At 44.2% G+C, this 23,456-nt stretch overlaps 1 protein-coding gene and 1 pseudogene across 3 annotated transcripts in view; one reads left to right on the top strand and one right to left on the bottom strand.

The window, feature by feature from the left end:
* The window catches only part of LOC144686895 (ATP-binding cassette sub-family B member 6-like), a 213,843-nt gene that overhangs the window by 41,124 nt on the left and 149,263 nt on the right, over positions 1–23,456 (top strand). For all 3 annotated transcript variants that reach the window (XM_078552722.1, XM_078552721.1, XM_078552723.1), the window contains exon 5: positions 23,287–23,379. In XM_078552722.1, coding sequence (XP_078408848.1) covers positions 23,287–23,379 — 93 coding nt within the window. The remainder of the gene's footprint in view (positions 1–23,286; positions 23,380–23,456) is intronic.
* Positions 18,444–18,859, bottom strand: LOC144686323 (small ribosomal subunit protein eS27-like pseudogene; annotated as a pseudogene).

Genomic DNA, 23,456 nt, shown 5'->3' with positions numbered 1-23,456 from the left:
TGAAAATCATAACCAGCACATCCACTATCTCTGTCGCTATCTCTTTTAGAACCTTAGGGTGTATGCCATCAGGTCCTGGGGATTCCTCAGATTTTAGTCCCTTAAGCTTCTCCAATACTTTTTCTCTGCTAATATTAATTTATTTAATTTCCTCACTCTTTTTAGCCCCTAGGTTACATCTAATTCTGGTATGAAACTTGTGTCTTCTGCTGTGAAGACATACAATATTTGTTCTATGTCTCTGCCATTCGCGTTCAATGTCTCTGCCATTTCCTCATCCCCAATGGTAGTCTTTCCTGTCTCTGTTTAAAGGGACCAACATTTACTTTAGTTACTTTTTTCCTTTTTCTATACTTATAAAATCTTTTATCTGTTGTCATATTTCTGGCTAATTTACTCTCATATATTCTGTTTCCCCATTTTTAATCAACTTTTTGATGGTCCTCTGCTGGTTTCCAAAACATCCTCAATCCTAAGACTTGTTACTGTTCTTTTTTTTAAACATTATAAGCCTCTTTTTTTAATCTAATACTATCCTTGACTTCCTGAGTGAGTCACAGATGGGTCTTCCTTCCTGAGTTTTTATTTCTCAATTTTTATTTTTGTTGAACATAATGTTTCTTTAAATGTTTCCCACTGTTCATTTACCTCCATATCTTTTAGTCTATTTACCCAATTAACCTGATCCAGTTCTCCCCTCATACCTGTGTAATTGGCTTTAAGAGTCTTGTTTATGATTGGTGTATGTCACTTTCAAACTTAACATGGAATTGAATGGTATTATGATCACTATTTCCCAGAGGATCTTTTACTATGACATTACTAATCAATCCTGCTTCATTACACAATACTAAATCTAAGATAGCTTTATCTCTAGTTGATTCCATAATGTATTGCTCCAAGAAACTGTCATGAAAACATTCTACAAACTCATCTTCAATACACGAACATACGAATTAGGAGCAGAAGTAGACAACTCGAGCCTGCTCTGCCATTCAATACGAGATCATAGCTGATCAGATTGTAAGAGCCACTCCACGTTCCTGCCTACCCCAACAACTTTTCACACCCTTGCTTATCAAGAATCTATCTAGCTCTGCCTTAAAAATATTCACAGACTCTGCTTCCACCGCCTTTTGAGGAAGAGTTCCAAAAACTCTCAACCCTCCGAGAAAAGGTTTCTCCTCATTTCAGTTTTAAACGAGCAACCCCTCATTTTTAACACATGACCCTTAGTTCTAGATTCTCCCACAAGAGGAAACATTCTTTCCACATCCACCCTGTCAAGACTCCTCATGATCTCAAAGGTTTCAATCAAATCACCTCTTTTCTAAATTCCAGTGAATACTAGCCTAGCCTGTTCAGCCTTTCCTCATAAAACAACCTGCCCATTCCTGGTATTAGTCTAGTAAACCTGCTTCTAATGCATTTACATCCTTAAAGGAAACCAGTACTGTACACAGTACTCCAGATGTGGTCTCACCAGTGCCCTGTAGAACTGGAGCATAACCCCCTTGCTTTTGTAATCAATTCCCCTCACAATAAACGATAACATTCGATTAGCTTTCCTAATTACTTGCTGCACCTGAATAATTGCCTTTTGTGATTCCTGCACCAGGGCATCCAGATCCCATAAGACGTCGGAGCAGAAGTAGGCTGTTCGGCCCATCACGCCTGCTCCGCCGTTCAATGAGATCATGGTCCTGATAATCCCCAACTCTACTTTCCTGCCTTTCCTCCATAGCCCTTGATTCCGTTACTGATTAAAAATCTGTCTATCTCAGTCTTGAATATACTTAACGACCCAGCCTCTACAGCCCTCTGCGGTATTGACTATCCTCAGAGAAGAAATTCCTCCTCATCTCTGTTTTAAATGGGTGCCCCCTTATTCTGAGATTATGCCCTCTGGCCCTAGACTCTCCCACAAGGGGAAACGACCTCTCAGCATCTACCCTGTCAAGCCCCCTAAGAATCTTATATGTTTCAATAAGGTAGTTTCTCATTCTTCTAAAATCCAATGAGTACAGGCCCAACCTAATCAACCTCTCCTCATAAGAAAATCCCTCCAGCTCCTCTATTCTTCCAGCCAAAGTACATAACCTCACATTTTCCCACATTATATTGTATCTGCCAAGTTTTTGCCCACTCACCTAACCTGTCGATATCCCTCTGTAGAGTCATTGTGTCATCCTCACCACTTGCTTTCCCACCTATTTTGTATCGTCAACAAATTTGGCGATAGTATGTTCATTTCCCTCATCTAAGTCATTAATATATATTGTAAATATTGGCCCCAGCACTGATCCCTGTGGCACTCCACTAGTTACAGGTTGCCATCCTGAAGATGCCACACATTATCCCAATTCCAACTCTCTGTCTTCTATTAGTTAGCCAATCCTCTATCCATGCTAATATATTACCCCCAACGCCAAGGACTCTTATCTTATTAAAGTGACCTTACGTGCATTACTTTACCGAACGCCTTTTGGAAATCCAAATGTGTTACATCTACTGGTTCCCCTTTATTTATCGTGCTTGTTACCTCCTCAAAGAATTCTAATAAGTTTATCAGGCATTATTTTCCCCTTAATTAAGCCATGCTGACTCTGCTTGATTAGATTATGTAATTCTAAATGCTCTGCTATGACATCTTTATAATAGACTGTAACATTTTCCCAATGACCAATGTTAAACTAACTGGCCTATAGTTACCTGTTTTTTGTCTCCCTTCCTTTTTGAATATGGGTGTTACATTGGCAGTTTTCCAATCCTCTGGGACTTTTCCAAAATCTAAGCATTCTTGGAAGATTACTGCCAGTGCACCCACTATCTGTGTAGCTACTTCCTTTAATATCCTAGAGTGCACCCCATCAGGTCCAGGGGACTTATCGGCCTTTAGCCCCATTAGTTTCACTTGTTTGTTTCCCTAGTCCCTCTCAATCATGGAACTCTGCAACTTCTCACCATTTGGATAACATGTTTTTTTTATTCTTCCTGCCAAAATGGACATTTCATATTTGCCCACATTATACTCCTTTTGTCAAATCTTTGTCCGCTCTCTTAACCTATTCACTTTGTAGTCTCCTTACATCCTCTTCACGACTTACTTTCCTACCTATCTTTGTGTCATTAGCAAATTTAGCAACCATACCTTCAGTCCCTTCATCCAAGTCATTTATGTAAATTATAAAAAAATTATTCTAGACCACTTTTGTCATTTGATTGTCCCTGTCTTTATGACGATTAAAGCCCCTACAGTTATTACATTACCTTTATTACAGGCTCCAGTAGTTTCTTGTTTAATGCTCTGCCCAATAGTATAACTATTGTTAGGGGGCCTATAAACTACTCTCACCAGTGTTTTCTGACTCTCGCTATTCCTAATTTGCACCCATACTGATTCTACTTCATGATTTTCTGAGGCCAGATCCTTTCTCACTCATCTCCTTATGACATCCCTCACTGTCAGGGCCACCCCTCCTCCTTTTCCATTCTGTCTGTCTTTTTGAAATATTGTGTATCCTGGAATATTTATTTCCCAACCTTGATCACCTTGTAACCATATCCCTGTAATGGCGATTTGATCGAAATTATTTACCTCTATTTGTGCCACTAATTGATCTGTCTTATTGCAGATACTTCATGCATTCAGATAAAGAACCTTTCATTTCATTTTTTTTACTTCTATTCCCTGCAATGATCTTATTCAATGATGTACAATTTATGTTAAACTCTCTGCCCCTTCCTGTCCTACAAATGCTTGCCTTTACCCACATTTCTATACTGTTCTGATGCCTCGACCTCCCTCTTTGGATTTCTAAATCTCCTTTCACCTCAACCCTCTCCCCTCCCACTCCACCCAGTTTATTTAAAGTCCTGTCCACAGCCCTAGTTTTACAATTGGCTAGGACTCTGATCCTAATCCAGTTCAAAGTAGAACCCATCCCAACAGAATAGCTCATTCCTTCCTGAGTACTGATGCCACTGGTCCATGAGCTGAAACCCCTTCTTTCCACATCACTCTGCACCATGTATTTAATTCTCTAATCTGTTTGACTCTATGCCAGTTGGCGTGTGGCTCAGGTAACAATCCAGAGATGATTACCTTTGATGTTCTGCTTTTTAATTTGGACCCTAACTTTTCAAATTCTCTTAGGTAGAACCAGGAATGCTGTTCTGCTATGTCATTGGTTCCCTCATGGACCACAACAACTGGATCCTACCCCTCCCACTTAAGTTCCTATCCAGCTGGCACTGGGCAGGCAACGCAAACCTTCAGAGCTCCCTGTCACGGCTGCAGAGAACAGTATCTATCCCTCTAACTATACTGTCTCCTGTCACTACCACATGCCTCTTTGCTCCCTCCCACTTGAATGCCATCCTTCATCATGGCCAGTCTGCTCATTCACTACTGTGCAGTCCTTCTCCTCATCCACACAGGTAGCAAGCACCTCGTTCATACCTGTTGGACAAAGTCAGGGGCTGAGGTTCCTCCATCACTACATGCTGGTTCCCCATACCTGCCTGACTTGCAGTAATACCCTCCTATCCTTGACCAGTGATCAACTCTAAAGTTCTGCCTAACTTAAGGGGTCTAATTGCCTGCTGGAACAAAGTGTCCAGGTAACTCTCTACAATGCTCTGCAATGCCCACAACTCCAACTCTAGCTCAGCAACTCTGAGCCAAAGTTGCCTAAGCTGCAGACACTTGCTGCAGAAATAGTTGTGAGGGATTGCAGTGCATTCCACAGATTCCTACGTGCTACAGTCACGGCACACCATCAGTCAATTAGTTAATGATTTACACGGATAAAGTAATAGAAAGTTGACTCACCTAGTTTGGAAACAAAAGTAGAAAGCTCATCAACTACTGGAGGCTGAAAAGAAGTAGAAAAGAGGAGCACCTCTTTGTGCCTGCACCGGATTCTCACCTGAACCAAATTCCCAGCTGCACACTCTTTATGCCTCTCGCTCGGGCATTGTCTCTTCTCTGCGTCCCCTTAGTTCAAACGCAGCTATTTGTACCCAAAAAGAAACAAGCACTTACAATGCTATAACCGGCAACTTTGGACTTGACTCTGGACTTAATGCAGATGGCTATTTGGTCAATATAAGCGACTGCCTGTTTTAAATTCGGGTGTTTTATGTGGTGTGGACTGTAATAACTCAAAATTGAAGGACCAGAGCTGACCTGATATAATTTACTTGGATTTTCAGAAGGCAATGTTCTGTTCACGAGACCCCTGATAATTCAGACTGTGAAGACCATTCAAGACCGTGAAAATGACCACTGTGCGGAAAATGTACATCCACTATGGACTCTGCACTGTCCGTTTAATATCCTGAAAGAGTCTCCCATACCAAAACTCTCTGATTTCCAACATAATGGTCCTCAACCCACGTAGGCAGAGTGAGACCTGCCCAGGAGGAGGTGGAGCGGCAGAGGGTGTCCAGCAGGACAGTTAAAGAGATCAGTGATCATTGCACTGTAATTAAAAAGCCAAGTTTCATTGCCTCTGCATAGTGGGATACAAAGAGTGCTGCTGTTGCTGCTTTGAAAGATATTTTGATTCACTGCACATTTTAAATTAAAGCATCTCAAGGCAGTCAAGCTGCTCCCTCACTTGATGGTAAGTGGTTTTGTAACCAATCAGGACCAAATGACACAGAACAACCAGCTAACATGTTTGTGTTTGGGCAGAATCAGAGTGTTGTCTGCTGTAGACGTGATGAGAGAGCGAGAGAGAGAGTGTCCAAACAATCCCACCTTCGGCCGTCAGTGGAGAAACTAAATGAAGGAGTCAGCCGGCCCTTCCAGTGGTTGAGGCAGATGTTAAAGATTCTGTGGTCATATTCAGAGAACAGGGCGTTCAGTGACTGTCATGTGTAACATTCCTCCCTTAATCTATATCAAAAACAGATTAACTGCTTGTACATCCTGTTAAAGTTTGTGGGATCTTGCTGTTGCATTTGGCTACACAACAACAGTCTCTACAGTGCACTTTAATTTGTTTTGCCACAAGCTGTCTGGGATGTTTCTAAGAGATGTGGGGGGTTAGAATGGACCCTGGGGGGCGGAAATTTTTGTCTCAGAAACCCTGTGGATTAAGTCTGTGTCCTGGGGTCAGGAAGCCACAATGCTCTACTCTTGGAGAAACCCCTGTGAGTTTGGTTGTGGTTATCATCGACTCATCTGCTTCCTCTTCCTGCTCCCCAGCCATCCAGGACATACACATGGAGTGTGGATTTACCAGCTTGTCTTGTAGTTACTTGTGCTGAACTAGTGAACCTCGCCTTCTCTGGGGGAATTCACAAGGAAAAGCTAGACAGGATCTAACTCAAACACACAGGAATCCAGGGTTGCAGCTATTGGTCTCTGTTCCCTCCATCCCACCCCTTAATTTTCTATCTCTCGCCCCAAACTTAATTGGACCTTAATAAAAGAAAAATACTGGGTCTGCACCGAGCCAGCAGGTTTGTTCTAAATTTTCAATAAGGACATTAGCAGGTTAATTAATGAATGTAAACATTATTGACTCTATGAAATCCAGTTCAAGCAACTTTTTGAAAGTTGATCTCAAGAGTAATTTGTCCACGGGTTTTCACATGGATGCCAATTCGATTGATGTACCCCGTCCAGTAGTTGGAACTTGGAATGCTTTGGTTCTGGGATTTCTCATTTCCTTGGAGCAACAGTCACATTGACTCTGAGAGATTCAGAGGAAGCTCAACCTCCTCTGTGCTTTTTCTCTCATTTAAAATAGGCAGATATGCCTTCTAAACATAATCCTTGCTGCTTGCCCCCTTTCCCCTTGTTCCCTGAACCAGTTTCGAAGGATATGAAAAGAGCCTGTGAGCTCCTCCTAACGAGAAATATGTTGGCGCCACATTAAAGAGACAGAGTTAAATGCCTTCTTTTGAACACTCATCGACCTGTTCGGCGGGTCAGCAGTGGGGGGTGGTCAGCTTTCTCACCATTTAAGATTAAGGGCAGGACTCCTTTAACAAAGGCAATGCCAAGCTGGTTTACTGGCTGAGACAAGGCTCCTTTTGTCTGTATGTGGAAACGATTGCCAAAGTGAGATGGCTGAGGATCGGAGACTGACATGGGACGTGTTTCTGCTTTTGTTTCTCAATCTGCATCTGCAGTGAAAAGGCAGCAGAGACTTCAGAGAGTGGAATTAAGTTCAAAGGAACTGGCTGGTGCTGAGAGAGGCTCACCATTTGCGGGAAAAATAGTTCAAGTGACAGTGAGTGTTTCTGCATAGCCCTGGTGCTGATACTGTGAGCACACTCATTGATAGGATGATAGAAGATAAGCTGCTTTCATGGTATTGGCTGAGAATGGACTGCCAAAGAAGCAATTGTTTTGAATTACTGGCAAGAATCCAAAACACTTCCACAACAATTACAAAATGACAGCATTCGTACACCAGTCGCTGAAGGTAAGCATGCAGGTGCAGCAGGCAGTAAAGAAGGCAAATGGTATGTTGGCCTTCATACCCAGAGCATTCGAGTACAGGAACAGGGACGTCTTGCTGCAATTGTACAGGACCTTGGTGAGACCACACTTGGAATATTGTGTGCAGTTTTGGTCTGCTTATCTGAGGAGGGATGTTCTTGCTATAGAGGGAGTGCAGCGAAGGTTTACCAGACTGATTCCTGGGATGGCGGGACTGACAAATGAGGAGAGATTGAGTTGGTTAGGATTATATTCACTGGAGTTCAGAAGAATGAGGGGGGATCTCATAGAAACCTATAAAATTCTAACAGGACTAGACAGGGTAGATGCAGGAAGGATGTTCCCTATGGTGGGGGAGTCCAGAACCAGGGGTCACAGTCTGAGGATACGGGGTAGACCATTTAGGACTGAGATGAGGAGAAATTTCTTCACCCAGAGAGTGGTGAGCCTGTGGAATTTGCTACCACAGAAAGTAGTTGAGACCAAAAGATTGTATGTTTTCAAGAAGGAGTTAGATATAGCTCTTGGGGCAAAAGGGATCAAAGGGTATGGGGAGAAAGCAGGAGCAGGCTATGGAGTTGGATGATCAGCCATGATCATAATGAATGGTGGAGCAGGCTCGAAGGGCCGAATGGCCTACTCCCCCTATATTCTATGTTTTTATCTCAAGATCAAACTCTCTCATCCTACAGAATCTCTCATCTCCTCAGCAAAGTGATGGAAGGTGTCGTTGACAGTGCTATCAAGCGGCACTTATGCACCAGTAACCTGCTCACTGACACTGTTTGGGTTCTGCAAGGGCCATGCATCTCCTGACCTCAATAGCCTTGGTCCATACCTAGCACAAAGGAAGATGGTTGTGATTGTTGGAGGTCAGTCATCTCAGCTCCAGGACATCACTGCAGGAGTTCCTCAGGGTAGTGCCCTGGGCTCAACCATCTTCAGCTGCTTCATCAATGCCCATCCTTCTTTCATAAGGTCGGAAGTAGTGATGTGCAATCATCAGTGAACAATGTTCAGCACCATTCATGACTCCTCAAATACTGAAGCAGCCCATGTCCAAATGCAGCAAGACCTGGACAATATCCAGGCTTGGGCTGACAAGTGGCAAGTAACATTCCCGCCACACAAGTGCCAGGCAATGACCATCTCCAACAAGAGGGAACCCAATCATTGCCCCTGATGTTCCATGGCATTACATCACTGAATCCCCCACTATCAAAATCCTGAGGGTTACCATTGACCAGAAACTGAACTGGACTAGCCTGTAAATACTGTGGCTACAAGAACAAGTCAGAGGCTAGGAATCGTGCGACGAGTAACTCACCTCCTGATTCCCCAAAGCCTGTCCACCATCTACAAGGCACAAGTCTTGTACTCCCCACTTGCCTGGATGAGTGCAGCTACCACAACACTCAAGAAGCTTGACAGCATCCAGGACAAAGCAGCCCACTTGATTGGCACCACACCCACAAACATTCACTCCCTCCACCAGTGACGCACAGTAGCAGCAGTGTATACCATCTAAAAAATGCACTGCAGGAACTCACCGAGGCTCCTTCGACGACACCTTCCAATCCCACAACCAGTATCATCTAGAATGACAAGAGCAGTAGGTAGATGGGAACGCCACCACCTGGAAGTTCCCCTCCAAGTCACTCACCATCCTGACTTGGAAATATATCACTGTTCCTTCATTGTCACTGGGTCAAAATCCTGGAACTCTCTTCCTAACAGCACTGTGGATGTACCTACACCACATAGACTGCAGCGGTTCAAGGAGGCAGCTCAAGGGCAACTCGTGATGGGCAATAAATGCTGGCCCAGCCAGTGAAGCCCACATGCCATGAATGAATTTTTTAAAAATATGGACAAAGAGCTGAACTCCCGAGGTGAGGTGAGAGTGACTGCCCTTGACATCAAGGCAGCATTTGACCAGAGTGTGGCATCAAGGAGCCCTAGCAACACTGAAGTAATGGGAATAAGTGGGAAAACAGTCCACTGGTTAGAGTCAGACCTAGCACAAAGGAAAATGGTTGCGGTTATTGGAAGTCAATCTCCTCAGTTCCAGGACATCACTGTAGGAGCTCTTCAGGGTAGTGTCCTAGGCCCAACCATCTTCAGCTGTAAGACCATGAGACGAAGGAGCAGAAGTAGGCCATTCGGCCTCTCGAGTCTGCTCCACCATTCAGTGAGCTCATGGCTGACCTGATGATCCTCAACTCCACTTTCCTGCCTTTGCCCCGTAACCCTTGATTCCCTTACTGATTAAAAATCTGTCTATCTTACCTTGAAAAGACTTAACGACCCAGCCTCTACAGCCCTCTGCGGTAAAGAATTCCACAGGTTCACTACCCTTTGAGAGAAGAAATTCCTCCTCATCTCTCTTTTAAATGGACGACCCCTTACTCTGAGATTATCCCCTCTGCTCCTAGAGTCTCCCACAAGGGGAAACAATCTCTCAGCATCTACCCTGTCAAGCCCCCTAAGAATCTTATGTTTCAATAAGGTCGTCTCTCGTTCTTCTAAACTCCAATGAGTACAGGCACAACCTACTCAACCTCTCCTCATAAGGAAATTCCTTCATACCCAGGATCAACCTAGTGAACCTCCTCTGGACTGCCTCCAATGCCAGTATATCTTTCCTTAGATAAGGGGACCAAAACTGTTCACAGTACTCTAGGTGTAGTCTAACTAGTGCCTTGTATAGTTTTCGGAAGACTTCCCTATTTTTACACTCCATTCCCTTTGAAATAAAGGCCAACATTCCATTTGCCCTCCTGTTACCTGCTGAACTTGTGTGCTAACTTTTTTGTGATTCATGCACGAGGACCCCCAAATCCCTCTATGCTGCAGCTTTCTTCAGTCTTTCTCCATTTAAATAATATTCAGCTCCTCTCTTCCTGCCAAAGTGCATAACCCCACATTTTCCCACATTATATTCCATCTGCCATGTTTTAGCCCACTCACTTAACCAGTCTATATCCCTCTGTAGACTCTTTGTGTCATCCTCACCACTTGCCTTCCCACCTATTTTTGTCATCTGCAAACTTGGCGATAGTACATTCACTTCCCTCATCCCAAGTCATTAATATATATTATAAATAATTGCGGCCCTAGCACTGATCCCTGTGGCACTCCATGAGTTATGGTTGCTATCCTGAAAATGCCCCCCTTTTTCCAACTCTGTCTTCTACTAGTTAGCCAATCTTCTATCCATGCTAAGATACTACCCCCAACACCGTGGGCTCCTTTGTTTGCTTAAATAGCCTTATTTGTGGTAGCTTCTCGAATGCCTTTTGGAAATCCAAATATATTACATCTACTGGTTCCCCTTTATCTACCCTGCTTGTTAACCACCTCAAAGAATTCTAATAAATTTGTCAGGCATGATTTCCCCTTAATGAAGCTAAGGTGACTCTGCTTGATTTAGATTATGTAATTCTAAGTGCTCTGCCATGTCATCCTTTATTATAGACTGTAAGATTTTCCTAAAGACCAATGTTAAACTAACTGGCCTATAGTTACCTGTTTTCATGCCTCTCCCTTTTCGGATAAGGGTGTTATATTGGCAGTTTTCCAGTCAGAGGTCTACAACACAGAAAAAGGCACTTCGGCCCATCAAGTCTGCGCTGGTCAAACAGGTATCTAACTATTCTAATCCCATTTTCCAGCACCAGGCCCATAGCAAGTGAACATGTCCTCTGGGACTTTTCCAGAACCTAAGGGTTCTTGGAATATCACTACCAGTGCATCCACTATCTGTGTAGCTACTTCCTTTAATATCGTAGGATGCCACCCATCAGGTCCAGGGGATTTATCAGCCTTTTAGTCCCATTAGTTTTCCTAGTACTTTTTCTCCAATGATAGTTATTGTATTTATTTCCTCCTCCCCCTTTTGCCCCATGATTATTTAGTATTTTTGGAATGCTATTAGTGTCTTCTACCGTGAAGACTGATGCAAAGTATTTATTCAACTCCTCTGTCATTTTCTGGTTTCACATTATTATTTCCCCAGTCTCGTTCTCTAAGCAGCCTCTGTTCACTTTGGCCTCTCTCTTCCTTTCTATACATTTAAAGACGCTCTTATTGTCCATTTTTGTATTACTTTCTAGTTTACTGTCAGTTTATTTTCTCCCTCTTTATTATTTTTTTGGTCATTTTTGTTGGTTTTTAAAACTTTCCCAATCCTCTGGCTTACCACTAGTCTTTGCCACATTGTACGTGTTTTCTTTCAATTTAATACTATCCTTAACTCCCTTGATTAACCATTGTTGGTTTATCCTCTTCCTAGAATCCTTCTCCCTACTGGGATATATCTTTATTGTGAGTCATGAACTATTTTCTTAAACATCTGCCATTGTTCATCAAGCGTCTTTTCTGCTAAACTCCTTTCCCAGTCCACTCCAGCCAACTCTGCCCTCATTCCTTTGTAATTACCCTTTTATTGAAGTTTATCACAATTGTTTCCGACCCAAGTTTCTCAATCTCAAACTGAATGCTAAATTCTGTCATGTTATGGTCACTGTTTCCTAGGATATCTTTTACTCAGATTTTTATTAAACCTGCCTCATTACACATTACCAGATCCAAAATAGCCTGATCCCTGATTGTTCCAGGAAACTGCCCCAAATACACTCTGAATTCTTGCTCATGGCTGCCTTTGCCAATTTGATTTTCCCGATCTACATGATGATTAGAGTCACCCATGATTAATGTACTACCTTTTTTACATGCCATCATTATCTCCCCATTTATTCTGTCCTACAGTATAGCTACTGTTAGAGAGCCTATAGACTACACCCACCAACGTCGTCTTCCCCTCCTTATTTCTTACCTCCACCCATATGGATTCCACATCTTCCAATCCAAGGTCATTTCTTGCTATCGTACTTATTCCATCTCGTACTAACCAAGCTACCCCACCACCCTTTCCTTCCTGCCTGTCCTTTCAAAAAGTCACATACCCCTGAAAATTTAGTTCCCAGCTTTGATCTCCTTGTAACCATGTCTCCGTAATGGCTATAAGATCATACCCATTAACCTCTATAGGTGCTGTTAATTGATTTATTTTGTTCAGAATACTATGTGCATTTAAGTATAGAGCCATTAAGTTTGCCTTTTTACTATTTTTCCCCCTTTGACCCTATTTTTTGCTGGTTTTTATATTTGTACACTCTGTCCCTTCCTGTCACACTCTAGGCATCATTACCTAAATTGCTGCTCTGCAATGCTGCCATGTCCTTTTGCTTTGTAAACCTACGTATCCCCTCTCCAGAACCAATACCCTCCCACACCCCCTATTTAGTTTAAAGCCTGCTCTACAGCCCTAGTTATTCGATCAGGTCCTGATGGATTTCATCCTAGGGTCTTAAAAGAAGTGGCTAGTGAGATAGTTGATGCATTGGTTTTAATTTTCCAAAACTCCGTAGATTCAGTGAAGGTCCCATTAGATTGCAAGAAAGAAAATGTAACTCCATTATACAAAGAGGGAGAGAGACGGAAAGCGGGAAACTACAGGCCAGTTAGCTTAATATCTGTCATTGGGAAAATGTTGGAAGCCATTATTTAAATAAGTTATAGCAGGGCACTTGGATAAGTTCAAGGCAGAGTCAACATGGTTTTGTGAAAGGGAAATCATGTTTAACCAAATTATTGAAGTCCTTTGAGGGAGTAACATGTGCTGTGGATAAAGGGGAACCGGTGGATGTAGATTTTCAGAAGGCGGTTGATAAAGTGCCAAATCAAAGATTATTGCGGAAAATAGAAGCTCATGGTATAGGGGGTAACATTGGCATGGATAGAAGATTGGCTAGCTAACAGGAAACAGAGTAGGCATAAATGGGTCTTTTTCAGGTTGGCAAGATGTAATGAGTGGTGTGCCACAGGGATCAGTGCTGGGACCTCAACTGTTTACAATTTATATAAATGACTTGGATAAAGGGATGGTTGCTAAATTTACTGATGACACAAAGATATGAAAATATTTTGTGAAGAGTACATAAGGAGGCTACAAAAGATCGATTAAGTGAATGTGCAAAGACCTGGCAAATGGAATATAATATGGGAAAATGTGAAATTGTCCATTTTGGCAGGAAGAATAAGAGAGAGGCATATTATCTAAATGGTGAGAGATTGCAGAGCTTGAGATGCCAAGGGATTTTAGTGCATGAATCACAAAAGGCTAGTACGCAGGCACAGCAAGTAATTAGGAAAGCTAATAGAATGTTATAATTTATTGTGAGGGGAATTGAATACAAAAGTAGGGAGGTTATGCTTCAGTTATACAGAGCACTAGTGAGACCACATCTGGAGTCCTGTGTACAGTATTGGTCTCCTTATTTAAGGAAGAATGTAAATGCATTGGTAGCAGTTCAGAGAAGGTTTATCAGATGAATATCTGGAAATGGTGGGTTGTCTTATGAGGAAAGGTTGGACAGGCTAGGCTTGCGTGCACTGGAGTTTAGAAGAGTAAGAGGTGACTTGATTGAAACATATAAGATCCTTGACAGGGTCAATGTGGAGAGGATGTTTTGCCTTGTAGAAGAATCTAGAACTAGGGGTCACTGTTTAAAAATAAGGGGTCACCCGTTTAAAACGGAGATGTGGCGAAATTTTTTCTGAGGTTCGTGAGTCTTTGGTGGATAGATTCTTGGTAAGCAAGGGGGGGTGATAGGTTATCTGGGGTAGGCGGGATGCAGACTTGAGGTTACTATCAGATCATCCCTGATCTTATTATGAATGGCTTACTCCTGCACCATGTTCATATGTTCTCCAGGGCACTGGTCCAGCACTGCTTCATCAATGACCTTCCCTGCATCATAAGATCAGAAGTGGGGATGTTTGCTGATGATTGCACAATGTTCAGCCCCATTCGTGACTCCTCAGATACTGAAGCAATCAGTGTCCAAAAGCAGCAAGGCTTGGACAATATTCAGGCTTCGGCTGATAAGTGGCAAGTAACATTTGTGCCACACTAGTCCCACGCAATGACCATCTCCCCCTGACATTCAATAGCGTCACCATTGCTGAATCCCCTACTCTCAACATCCTGGGGGTTACCATTGATCAGAAACTGAACTGGACCAGCCATATTGTTTTTGATCCAAGGACAGACCCCCAGGTTTTTGGTAAGATTCGGTTAGGGACCAATAATGTTTTGTTTAAATTAGATAAAGTTTGATATTTAAGACACTTGCTCAGCGAATAAAGCCTCAAGATTCCACGAGTGGTGAACAAAGAAAAGTAAGCATTACTATACAAGGGCAGAAACATACAGCAATTTGCAATATCTACCATATACTCTATCATTCGGGGTAAGTATGAGGTACCTGTGAATTAACAAGCCAACTGTGATCGAACACACCACACTATACAATAAGTGGCAGATACGACCAGGGCAGAGTCCGTTGATTTCTCAACAACCCACACAGTTGTGAGTTAACACTGGGTCAACCAATCTCACTGAAACTCTGTCTCTCATGAGGGATTCTAGTCTTCACCTTCGAAAATCTGACCTTTTGAATTCTCTCAAAGTCACTCCAACCCAGACGACAACAACGGCCCACTTCGCAAGGTTTCAACCTCCTCTCCCGAGATTTCATTCCCTGGATTCCCGAGGATGCACCCCAGCACCAACTCGGAAGCACAACTTCAGATCTTCGGCCGTGCCAATCAGAACACTGCTGATCCAAAGGAGTGCCTTTGCCCCAGCCGCCCACAGTATGGCGTCACCAACCCTCGGCTGCCTTCTTTACTTTAAAGTCTGCTCCCTGCAGCTCTTTTCCTGTTTGGAGCTTGTTTCTCTACTCTTTTTTTTAAACCTGAACTGGAACTTTTTCCTGTCCCTGTGCCCTCTCTGGGACTCTTCTTTTGGGAACTCTCCCTGTCACCTCTCCTTTTGGGACACCTCCTTGTCCCTTCTCCCTTTGGGACCTCTTCCTGACCCCTGGCTGGGACACTAGTCTTCCGTCACCTGACTGGGCTTTTATGCCTTGTTTTCTTTCTGCACAGGCGCACTGGGTCAAAAGAACTCCAAAGTGCAGAACTGCGCGTATGCAGCCCACTCCCAGTCTATCCAATTGCAAAAGTTCCAAGGCCCATAGGGAGTTCCCGACCTCTGCTCTCATTGAGGTATTGTTTTTGTAACAATATAAATACTGTGGCTACAAGAGCAGGTCAGAGGCTGGGAACCCTACAGCAAGTAACTCGCCTCCTGACTCCCAAAAGCCTATTCATCATCTACAAAATACTCTCCACATGCCTGGATGAGTGCAGCATCAACAAAATTCAAGAAGCTCAACATCATCCAGGGCAAAGCAGTCTGCTTGATTGGCACTCTTTCCACAAACATTCACTCCCTCTATCACCAACGCACAGTGGCAGCAGTGTACTCTCTACAAGATGCACTGCAGCAACCACCCAAGGCTCCTTAAACAGCACCTGCCAAGCCCACGACCTCTACCATCTAGAAGGACAAGAGCAGCAGCTACATGGGAACACCACCACCTGCGAGCTTCCATCATAGCCACTCACCATCCTGACTTGGAACTGTATTGCCATTCCTTCACTATCACTGGGTCAAAATCCTGGAACTCCCTTACTAACAGCACTCTGGGTGTACCTATATCACAAAGGCTGCAGCGGTTCAAGAAGACAGCTCACCACTACCTTCTCGAGGTCAATTAGGAATGGCCAATAAATGCTGGCCCAGCCAGCGAAGCCCACATCCGGTGAAATAATTCTTCTTTAATTTGTACATACGAACAAGGAGCAGGAGTAAGCAATTCAGCCCTCGAGCCTGCCCCGCCATTTAATAAGATCATGGCTGATCTGATAGTAACCTCAAATCTGCATCCCACCTGCTGTCGATAACCTATCACTCCCTTGCTTACCAAGAATCTATCCACCTCTGACTTAAAAATATTCAAAGATTCTGCTTCCACCGCCTTGTCAGGAAGAGCGTTCCAAAGACCCTCGACCCTCTGAGTGAAAAAAATTTCTTCTCATCTCTGCTTAAATGGGCGACCCCCTATTTTTAAACAGTGACCCCTAGTTCTAGATTCTTCCACAAGAGGAAACATCCTCTTCACATCCACCCTGTCAGGACCCCTCAGGATCTTTAATGTTTCAATCAAGTCACCTCTTACTCTTCTAAACTCCAGCGGATATAAGCTTAGCCTAGGAGGTGGGAGTCACTGGCTAGATCAGCATTTATTGTCCATCCTTTAATTGTCTTTGAAAAGGTGGCAGCGAGCTGCCTTCTTGAACCGCTGCAGTCCATGTGGTGTAGGTACACCCACAGTGCTGTTAGGAAGGGAGTTCCAGGATTTTGACCCAGCGACTGTGAAGGAACGGCGATATATTTCCAAGTCAGGTTGGTGAGTGGCTTGGAGGGGAACTTCCAGGTGGTGGTGTTCCCATGTGTCTGCTGCACTTGTCCTTCTAGATGGCAGTGGTTGTGGGTTTGGAATGTGCTGTCTAAGGATCCTGGTGAGTTTCTGTATTGCAACTACTAGATCGCACACACACTGCTGCTACTGTGTGTTGGTGGTGGAGGGAGTAAATGTTTGTGGATGTGGTGCCAATCAAGCGGGCTGCTTTGTCCTGGATGGTGTCAAGCTTCTTGTGTGTTGTGGGAGCTGCACTCATCTAGGCAAGTGGGGAGTATTCCATCACACTCCTGACTTGTGCCCTGAAAATGGTGGACAGGCTTTGGGGAGTCAGGAGGTGAGTTACTTGCTGTAGGATTCCCGGCCTCTGGCCTGCTCTTGTAGCCACAGTATTTATATGGCTAGTCCAGTTCAGTTTCTGGTCAGCAAAAAAGCAAAATACTGGAAACCTAAAGTAGAAAAAGCATGGCAAGCAGCATAAGTGGGGAGAGAAGCAGAGTTAACTTTTCAGATCGATGACCTTTCATCAGAACTGGAAGAATGTAGTGATGCAATAAGCTTTAGGCAAATAAAGGAAAGGGGATCAAAGGTTTGTGATGGGGTAGCAGACAGGAGTGATTAAATGATAAAAAAGAATGGTGGTGTGAGGTAATATGGGATAATAGTGGAACAAATGACTTCAGTGACTTATGCACATATACTCCCAGGTCCCTCTGCTCTTGCACCCCCTTTTAGAATTGTACCCTTTATTTTATTTTGACTCTCTGCATTTTTCCTACCAAAATGAATGACTGCACATTTCTCTGCTTTAAATTTCATCTGTCACTTGTCCGCCTATTGCACCAACCTGCCTATGCCCCTTTTTGAAGCTCTACATTATCCTCCTCACAGTTCGCAATGCTTCCAAGTTTTGTATCAACCGTAGATTTTGAAATTCTGCCCTGTACACCAAGGCCTTAGATTTTTTTGTACCTGACTACTACGTTTTAGTGATCTGTGTACACTTCTCTTTGGACCTCCACTGCTCCTAGGTTTTCACAATTATAAAAATATATATTCCAGTTCTGTTCTATTTTGGTCCAAAGTGGGAGACCTGAAAATACCTGCATTCAAATCAATCTGCCAAGCCACAGTTTTGCCCACTCAGCTGATTCATCAATGTAATTTTGTAATTTTACGCTCTTGTCTACACTACTAACTACGCCACCAATCTGTGTCAATGGCATACTTGGACATACAGCTCTCTCGCGCTTTATGTAACTTGTTGATGAGTATAGTTGAGCCCCAGAGCAGTACACTATGGAACACCATTAGGGACTTCCTTCTGATTTGAGTGCGTACACGTTACCCCTACTCTCGGCCTTCTACAGCCTAACCAATCTCCTAAACTTATCAGTAATTTGCCTTCAATTTGTGAACTTTAATTTTAGCTAACAGTCTCTTATGTGGGACCTTATTGAATGCCGCCTGGAAGTCCATAAAACTACATTCATAGATATTCTCCTGTCTACTATTATAGTTACTTCCTCAAAAAAAAAACAATTACGTTTGTTAGACGTGTTCATTAGAGATGTTTACAAATTCATGTGTTTTTTTTGGATTGTGAACGCAGTCTGATTTTATTAGTTAGACTCTGTGGATACACAACGGTGAAACACTGTAAATGCCCACTTTAACCAACAGCAATGTACAATCACATTAATTGCAATCAATGAAATTACAGGCTCTATATCCCAAGGGTTGTAGTCATTGGAAATCAATGCAGTCATTAGCCCAGACCATCCTCCTGCTGATTCTGCTCAGCGTTGCTTTCTCCAGAATAAGCAGCCTTCTGTGAGCCTGGCCTTGCCCCCAGTGGGCTGGCACAGAACAGTGGAACAGCCGGCACACAGCACGACAGTCTGAGCATGGCTGAACACTGTCGTGATCTTGTAGCAGCCTGGGCACTTGACATCCATGTAATAGGAGCTGGGGCTTTGTGCCAGATGTTTTTTCTTGTGTTGCTTCCGTTTCTCCTTAAAGACGGTCAGAAAGATCGCAGACAACACTTGCCCTCCTCTTCTAGAGCCCAGATGCTGGCTCTCTTTAATCAACGTAAACTCTCTAAGTACTCAATCACTTAGTCCTTAATTATAGCCTCTGTTAATGTGCACACGACAGGTGTCAGACTAACAGGTCTATAATTTCCAGGTTTGTGTTCTCAAACTTTTTTCTTAAAATTGCAAATATAATGCTACTATTTACAAAGACTGATATAAATATTCAGCAAGCCTGCCATTTCCTTATTTTAATTTGCAATGGTTCAAACATGGACAAAAGAGCTGACCTCCAAGGTAAGGTGAGAGTGAGTGCCCTTGACATCAAGGCAGCATTTGACTGAGTCTCACATCAAGGAGCCCTAGCAAAACTGGAGTCAATGGGAATCAGGGAGAAAACTCTCCGCTGGTTGGTCATACCTAGCACAACGGAAGATGGTTTTGGTGTTGGAGGTCAATCATCTCAGTTCCAGGACTTCACTGCAGGAGTTCCTCAGGGTGGTGTCCTAGGCGCAACCATCTTCAGCTGCTTCATCAATGACCTTCTTATCATCATAAAGTTAGAAGCGTGGATGTTTACTGTTGGTAACGCAATGTTCAGCACCATTTGCGACTCCTCAGATACTGAAGCAGTCCATGTCCAAATCAGCCAGACCTGTACAATATCCAAGCTTGGGCTGAGAAGTGGCAAGTAACATTTGTGTCACACAAGTGCCAGACAATGACCATTGCCAACAAGAGAGGATCTAACCGTCGTCCCTTGACATTGTGACATTACCATCACTGAATCCCCCACTATCAACACCTTGGGGGTTACCATTGACCAGAAACTAAACTTGACTAGCCATATAATCACTGTGGCTGCAAGAGCAGGTCCGAGGCTAGGAGTCCTGTGGTGAGTAATTCACCTCCTGACTCCTCAAAGCCTGTCCACCATCTACAAGCACAAGTCAGGAGCGTGAGGAATATTTTCTACTTGCCTGGATGAGTGCAGTTCCAACAACACTTGAAGCTCAACAACATTCAGGGCAAAGCAAACCCATTTGATTGGCACCCCATCCACAAAGATTCATTTCATCCACCACAGACGCACAATATCAGTAGTGTGTACCATCTACAAGATGCACTGCAGAAACTCACCAAGGCTCTTTAGATAGCACCTTCCAAGCCCATGACTGCTACCATCTAGAAGGACAAGGGCGGAGACACACCACACCTGGAAGTTCCCCTCCAAGTCACTCACCATCCTGACTTGGAAATATATTGCGTTCCTTCACTGTCGCTGGGTCAAAATCCTAACAGCATAGTGGATGTACCCACACGTGGACTGGAGCGGTTCAAGAAGGCAGCTCACCATCACCTTCTCAAAGGCAATTAGAGATGGACAGTAAATGTTGCCGCAGCCAGTGAAACCCACATCCCATAAAAATGAATAAAAATTTTACCTGCATCTATTTTTAAAGGACCCACATTACCCTTGTCTACCCTTTTTCTTCCAATATAATAGTAGAATCCTATTTTGTTTGCCTTGATAATCCATCAAGTTCTTTTTCATATTTTTTTTTTGCAATTCTTATTGTCTTTTAAAAAAATCTTCCTTTGCTGTTCTTAGTGTCTATCCCAGCGCCCCAGGGTCTTCACTCCATTCCACTTCTGTATGCTCTTTAGTTTTATATTATCTCTCACCTTTGTTGATCATGTCTGCGTTATTTGATAAATAGAGCTCTTGCCCTTTGAGGGTATTAAGCTGAATTATTTTTGACCAAGTACAAATTTTTTATCTGTAGCTTAGCCCAATAGCAGTTCTGACCACTGTCATTCTCCATCTCATCCCGCTACAGTTAGCCTTACTTAAACCTAGAATCTTAATAACTGTGTTCAGTTTCTCCTTTTCAAACCCAAGGTTGAATCTGATCATATTATGACCAATGTTCTGTTTGTTAACTAAGTTCTCTTACTGTTAGATTGTTGACTAAGTCTGGCTCATTGGTCATGAATAAATCTGGCCTGACCAGCCCTCTTGTTGGTCCGAGAACACACCGTTCCAGAAAGCTATGGCCGGAACTTTCCAGCCCCGTTGGTTTTGGGTGTCATGAGGATGGAGGGGGGGGAGAAGAATGATATGGCAAGAAGGCCAAAAATTCAGTTCCACTCCGGCGTGAAAGCACAGCGGGATCATCTGAAGGTGTCCACCATAGTGAAACGCCAATCCCGCTGGAGGCCAGCGTGAACCCGCTTTGCATCCCACTAATGGGATGTAAAGTAAGGCCCGACCAAAATTGTCCCCCCCCATGCCAGATCTTCCTTTATGCTGGCGGGAAAACCTGCTGGTCCAAAACACGTCTGGACAAGTGTGACTTGCAGAAGTCGAGCCTTACCGTTGGGACCTTGCTCAGATCGCGAACATCGGAGGAACAAGAGATGCTGTAGCCCTATAGCTACTGGACCCTGGAGGAATACATGCATCGCATGCTGCATGAATTCTCACGGACATGACTTCGCTGCAAAGCACCCCACGGAAGGTGGGAGGTCTCCATTGATGTCTTGGGTCTGCTTCGGAACATCACTGTCTTAGCTACGGGCTGGTGTGGATGATCAACGGTTGGGGGTCGGTGGGGGAAGCAAAAGTGTCGGGGGTGGGAGGTTGTGGAGGTGCCGAGGGGAGAGGAGGAGTATGGGGGGAGTTGGATGTAACAGGAGAATGCAGCAAGTGGGGAGGAAGGTGTAGGGGAAGGAGTCCGGGGGCAGTGGGGGGTTGTCCAGGTGAATATGCAAAGGAGGGCTCTGTGGAGTCAATGACTGCCTCCTAGGGAGCAAACTGAGGGTGGGCGTGGTAGAGGGGAATGGTGAGTATGAGGGGGTGCAGAGTGAGCCAGAAGGGTGGGATGGTGAGGGTGTGATGGTCGCGGTAGAAAGGGTAGTGAGGCTGGTTAGTGGGGACTCGGAGGCAAACACGGACCCTGGGGTGGGAAGGAGGAGGTCAGCGTAGGTGGGGAAGGGATACTCGGGAAGGTAGGGAGCATTCACCTGGGCATCCTGGAAAGAAAATGGTTTGGATTGGTAGGTGACGATGGGGAGGTGGAAGGAGATGCCGGAGGGCGTCAACAATGATGGGAAAAGGACATGGGTGATTGAGGGAGGAGAAAGGACAGAGGAGCTTACAATAAACTTGAATATGACCATGTTTTTCATATTGAAAGTGAGCAGAGCCCGTGTTGGATGGGCACAGGTGCTGCATGGCAGAGATGCAGGTGAGCTCAGATGGACAACTGAAAGAGGACCCTGGCAGGCAGCATTGCAAATGCTCGGGGTAGTGAGATGAGTATGATGGAGGAAGGTTCCGTGTGTTTGGGAGAGTGCTTGCACGAGGCTATGAAAGGCCCTGCCACACACACACACACACACACACACACACACTTGTCCCTCCAGAATTATTCCTGGTCTGGCTGTGTGCAGCTGAACTGCTAGTGGTGGGGGCGGATGCAGGGAGAGGACTTGTGAAGCCTGTAAACAAAGCTGAAAGACAACATTACACATTATTTAGTGAAAGTGAATATGTTATCAGATTATAAAGTAACAAAATGTGTTCACCCATGCAACCACTTGTGATCAGAATTCTGTAACTTTTCTAGGCCAACCACCACTTCTTCTAGGTGCTGCCCTGACATCCGCAGCAGGGGTGGAGACAGCCTGTACATTGGTTGGCCCTGTTGCATTTGATGATTGATGCGTGCGTCTCTGGAGAGCGGAGGGCTTGAGGGTCCCGTCTTGCTTTGGCTGTCCAGCTGCTCCCTCTGTGGTGACAGAGGACAACATTGAGGGGATCACAGGCAAAGGGGACTCAGAGGGAGAGGACAACCTCTGAGATTCCTGAGTGGATGACCCAGGGATGTCCAGCTGCTGCTCTTCCCCCCCCCACCTTGGGGTGCCCATGGGCCCAAGCCTGACTCCCTGAGTGGAAGGAGCACCTGGAGGGACATCGCGGTGCCCTGTTTCCCCCTCGCGTTGCCACTACAGGAACTCACCCACGGCTACCACGATGAAGTGCAGGTCTGCACTAAAACAACTCTGCTTTTGCTGCAAACCCCTTTAATCTCTGAATTATTACACCCCACCATTTCAGTGCTGATATCAGGAGGCTTGGAGACATTAGAACTAAGGCCTCTAATTCTTTCATTCTTAACCAAAGAGACTCTGCTTTCACCATGTCCTCTCTTACTAATGTTGTAATGATAATTTTAATCAACAAGGCTCTTCCATTTATCTCTCCCATTTTCCTTATCCTAGCCAGCATGTCCTTGAAGGTCAGTTGCATTTCCTGAGCTAAGCACTTCCTTGACCGAACTTGCCACACTAACGTTTGCCCTCTTTTTTTTTACCTTTTTTTGTCGTATAGTAAATGAACTGAGTGGAGGAGCTTCCTGGAAGACACTGACCATGACTGTCTGCATATATGTCCTCCTCAAGTTCCTGCAGGGAGGTGGTACAGGTAAGAGGTTTATTAATAGTGGGGATCAACTGTTGTTGGATCATCCAGAATGGTTGGATAGTAGTTATGTAATCCAG

The sequence above is a fragment of the Cetorhinus maximus genome, chromosome 11 (genome assembly GCF_964194155.1).
Source record: "Cetorhinus maximus chromosome 11, sCetMax3.hap1.1, whole genome shotgun sequence".
Classification (NCBI taxonomy): Eukaryota; Metazoa; Chordata; class Chondrichthyes; order Lamniformes; family Cetorhinidae; genus Cetorhinus; species Cetorhinus maximus.
This window is presented reverse-complemented; position numbering and strand designations above follow the sequence as displayed.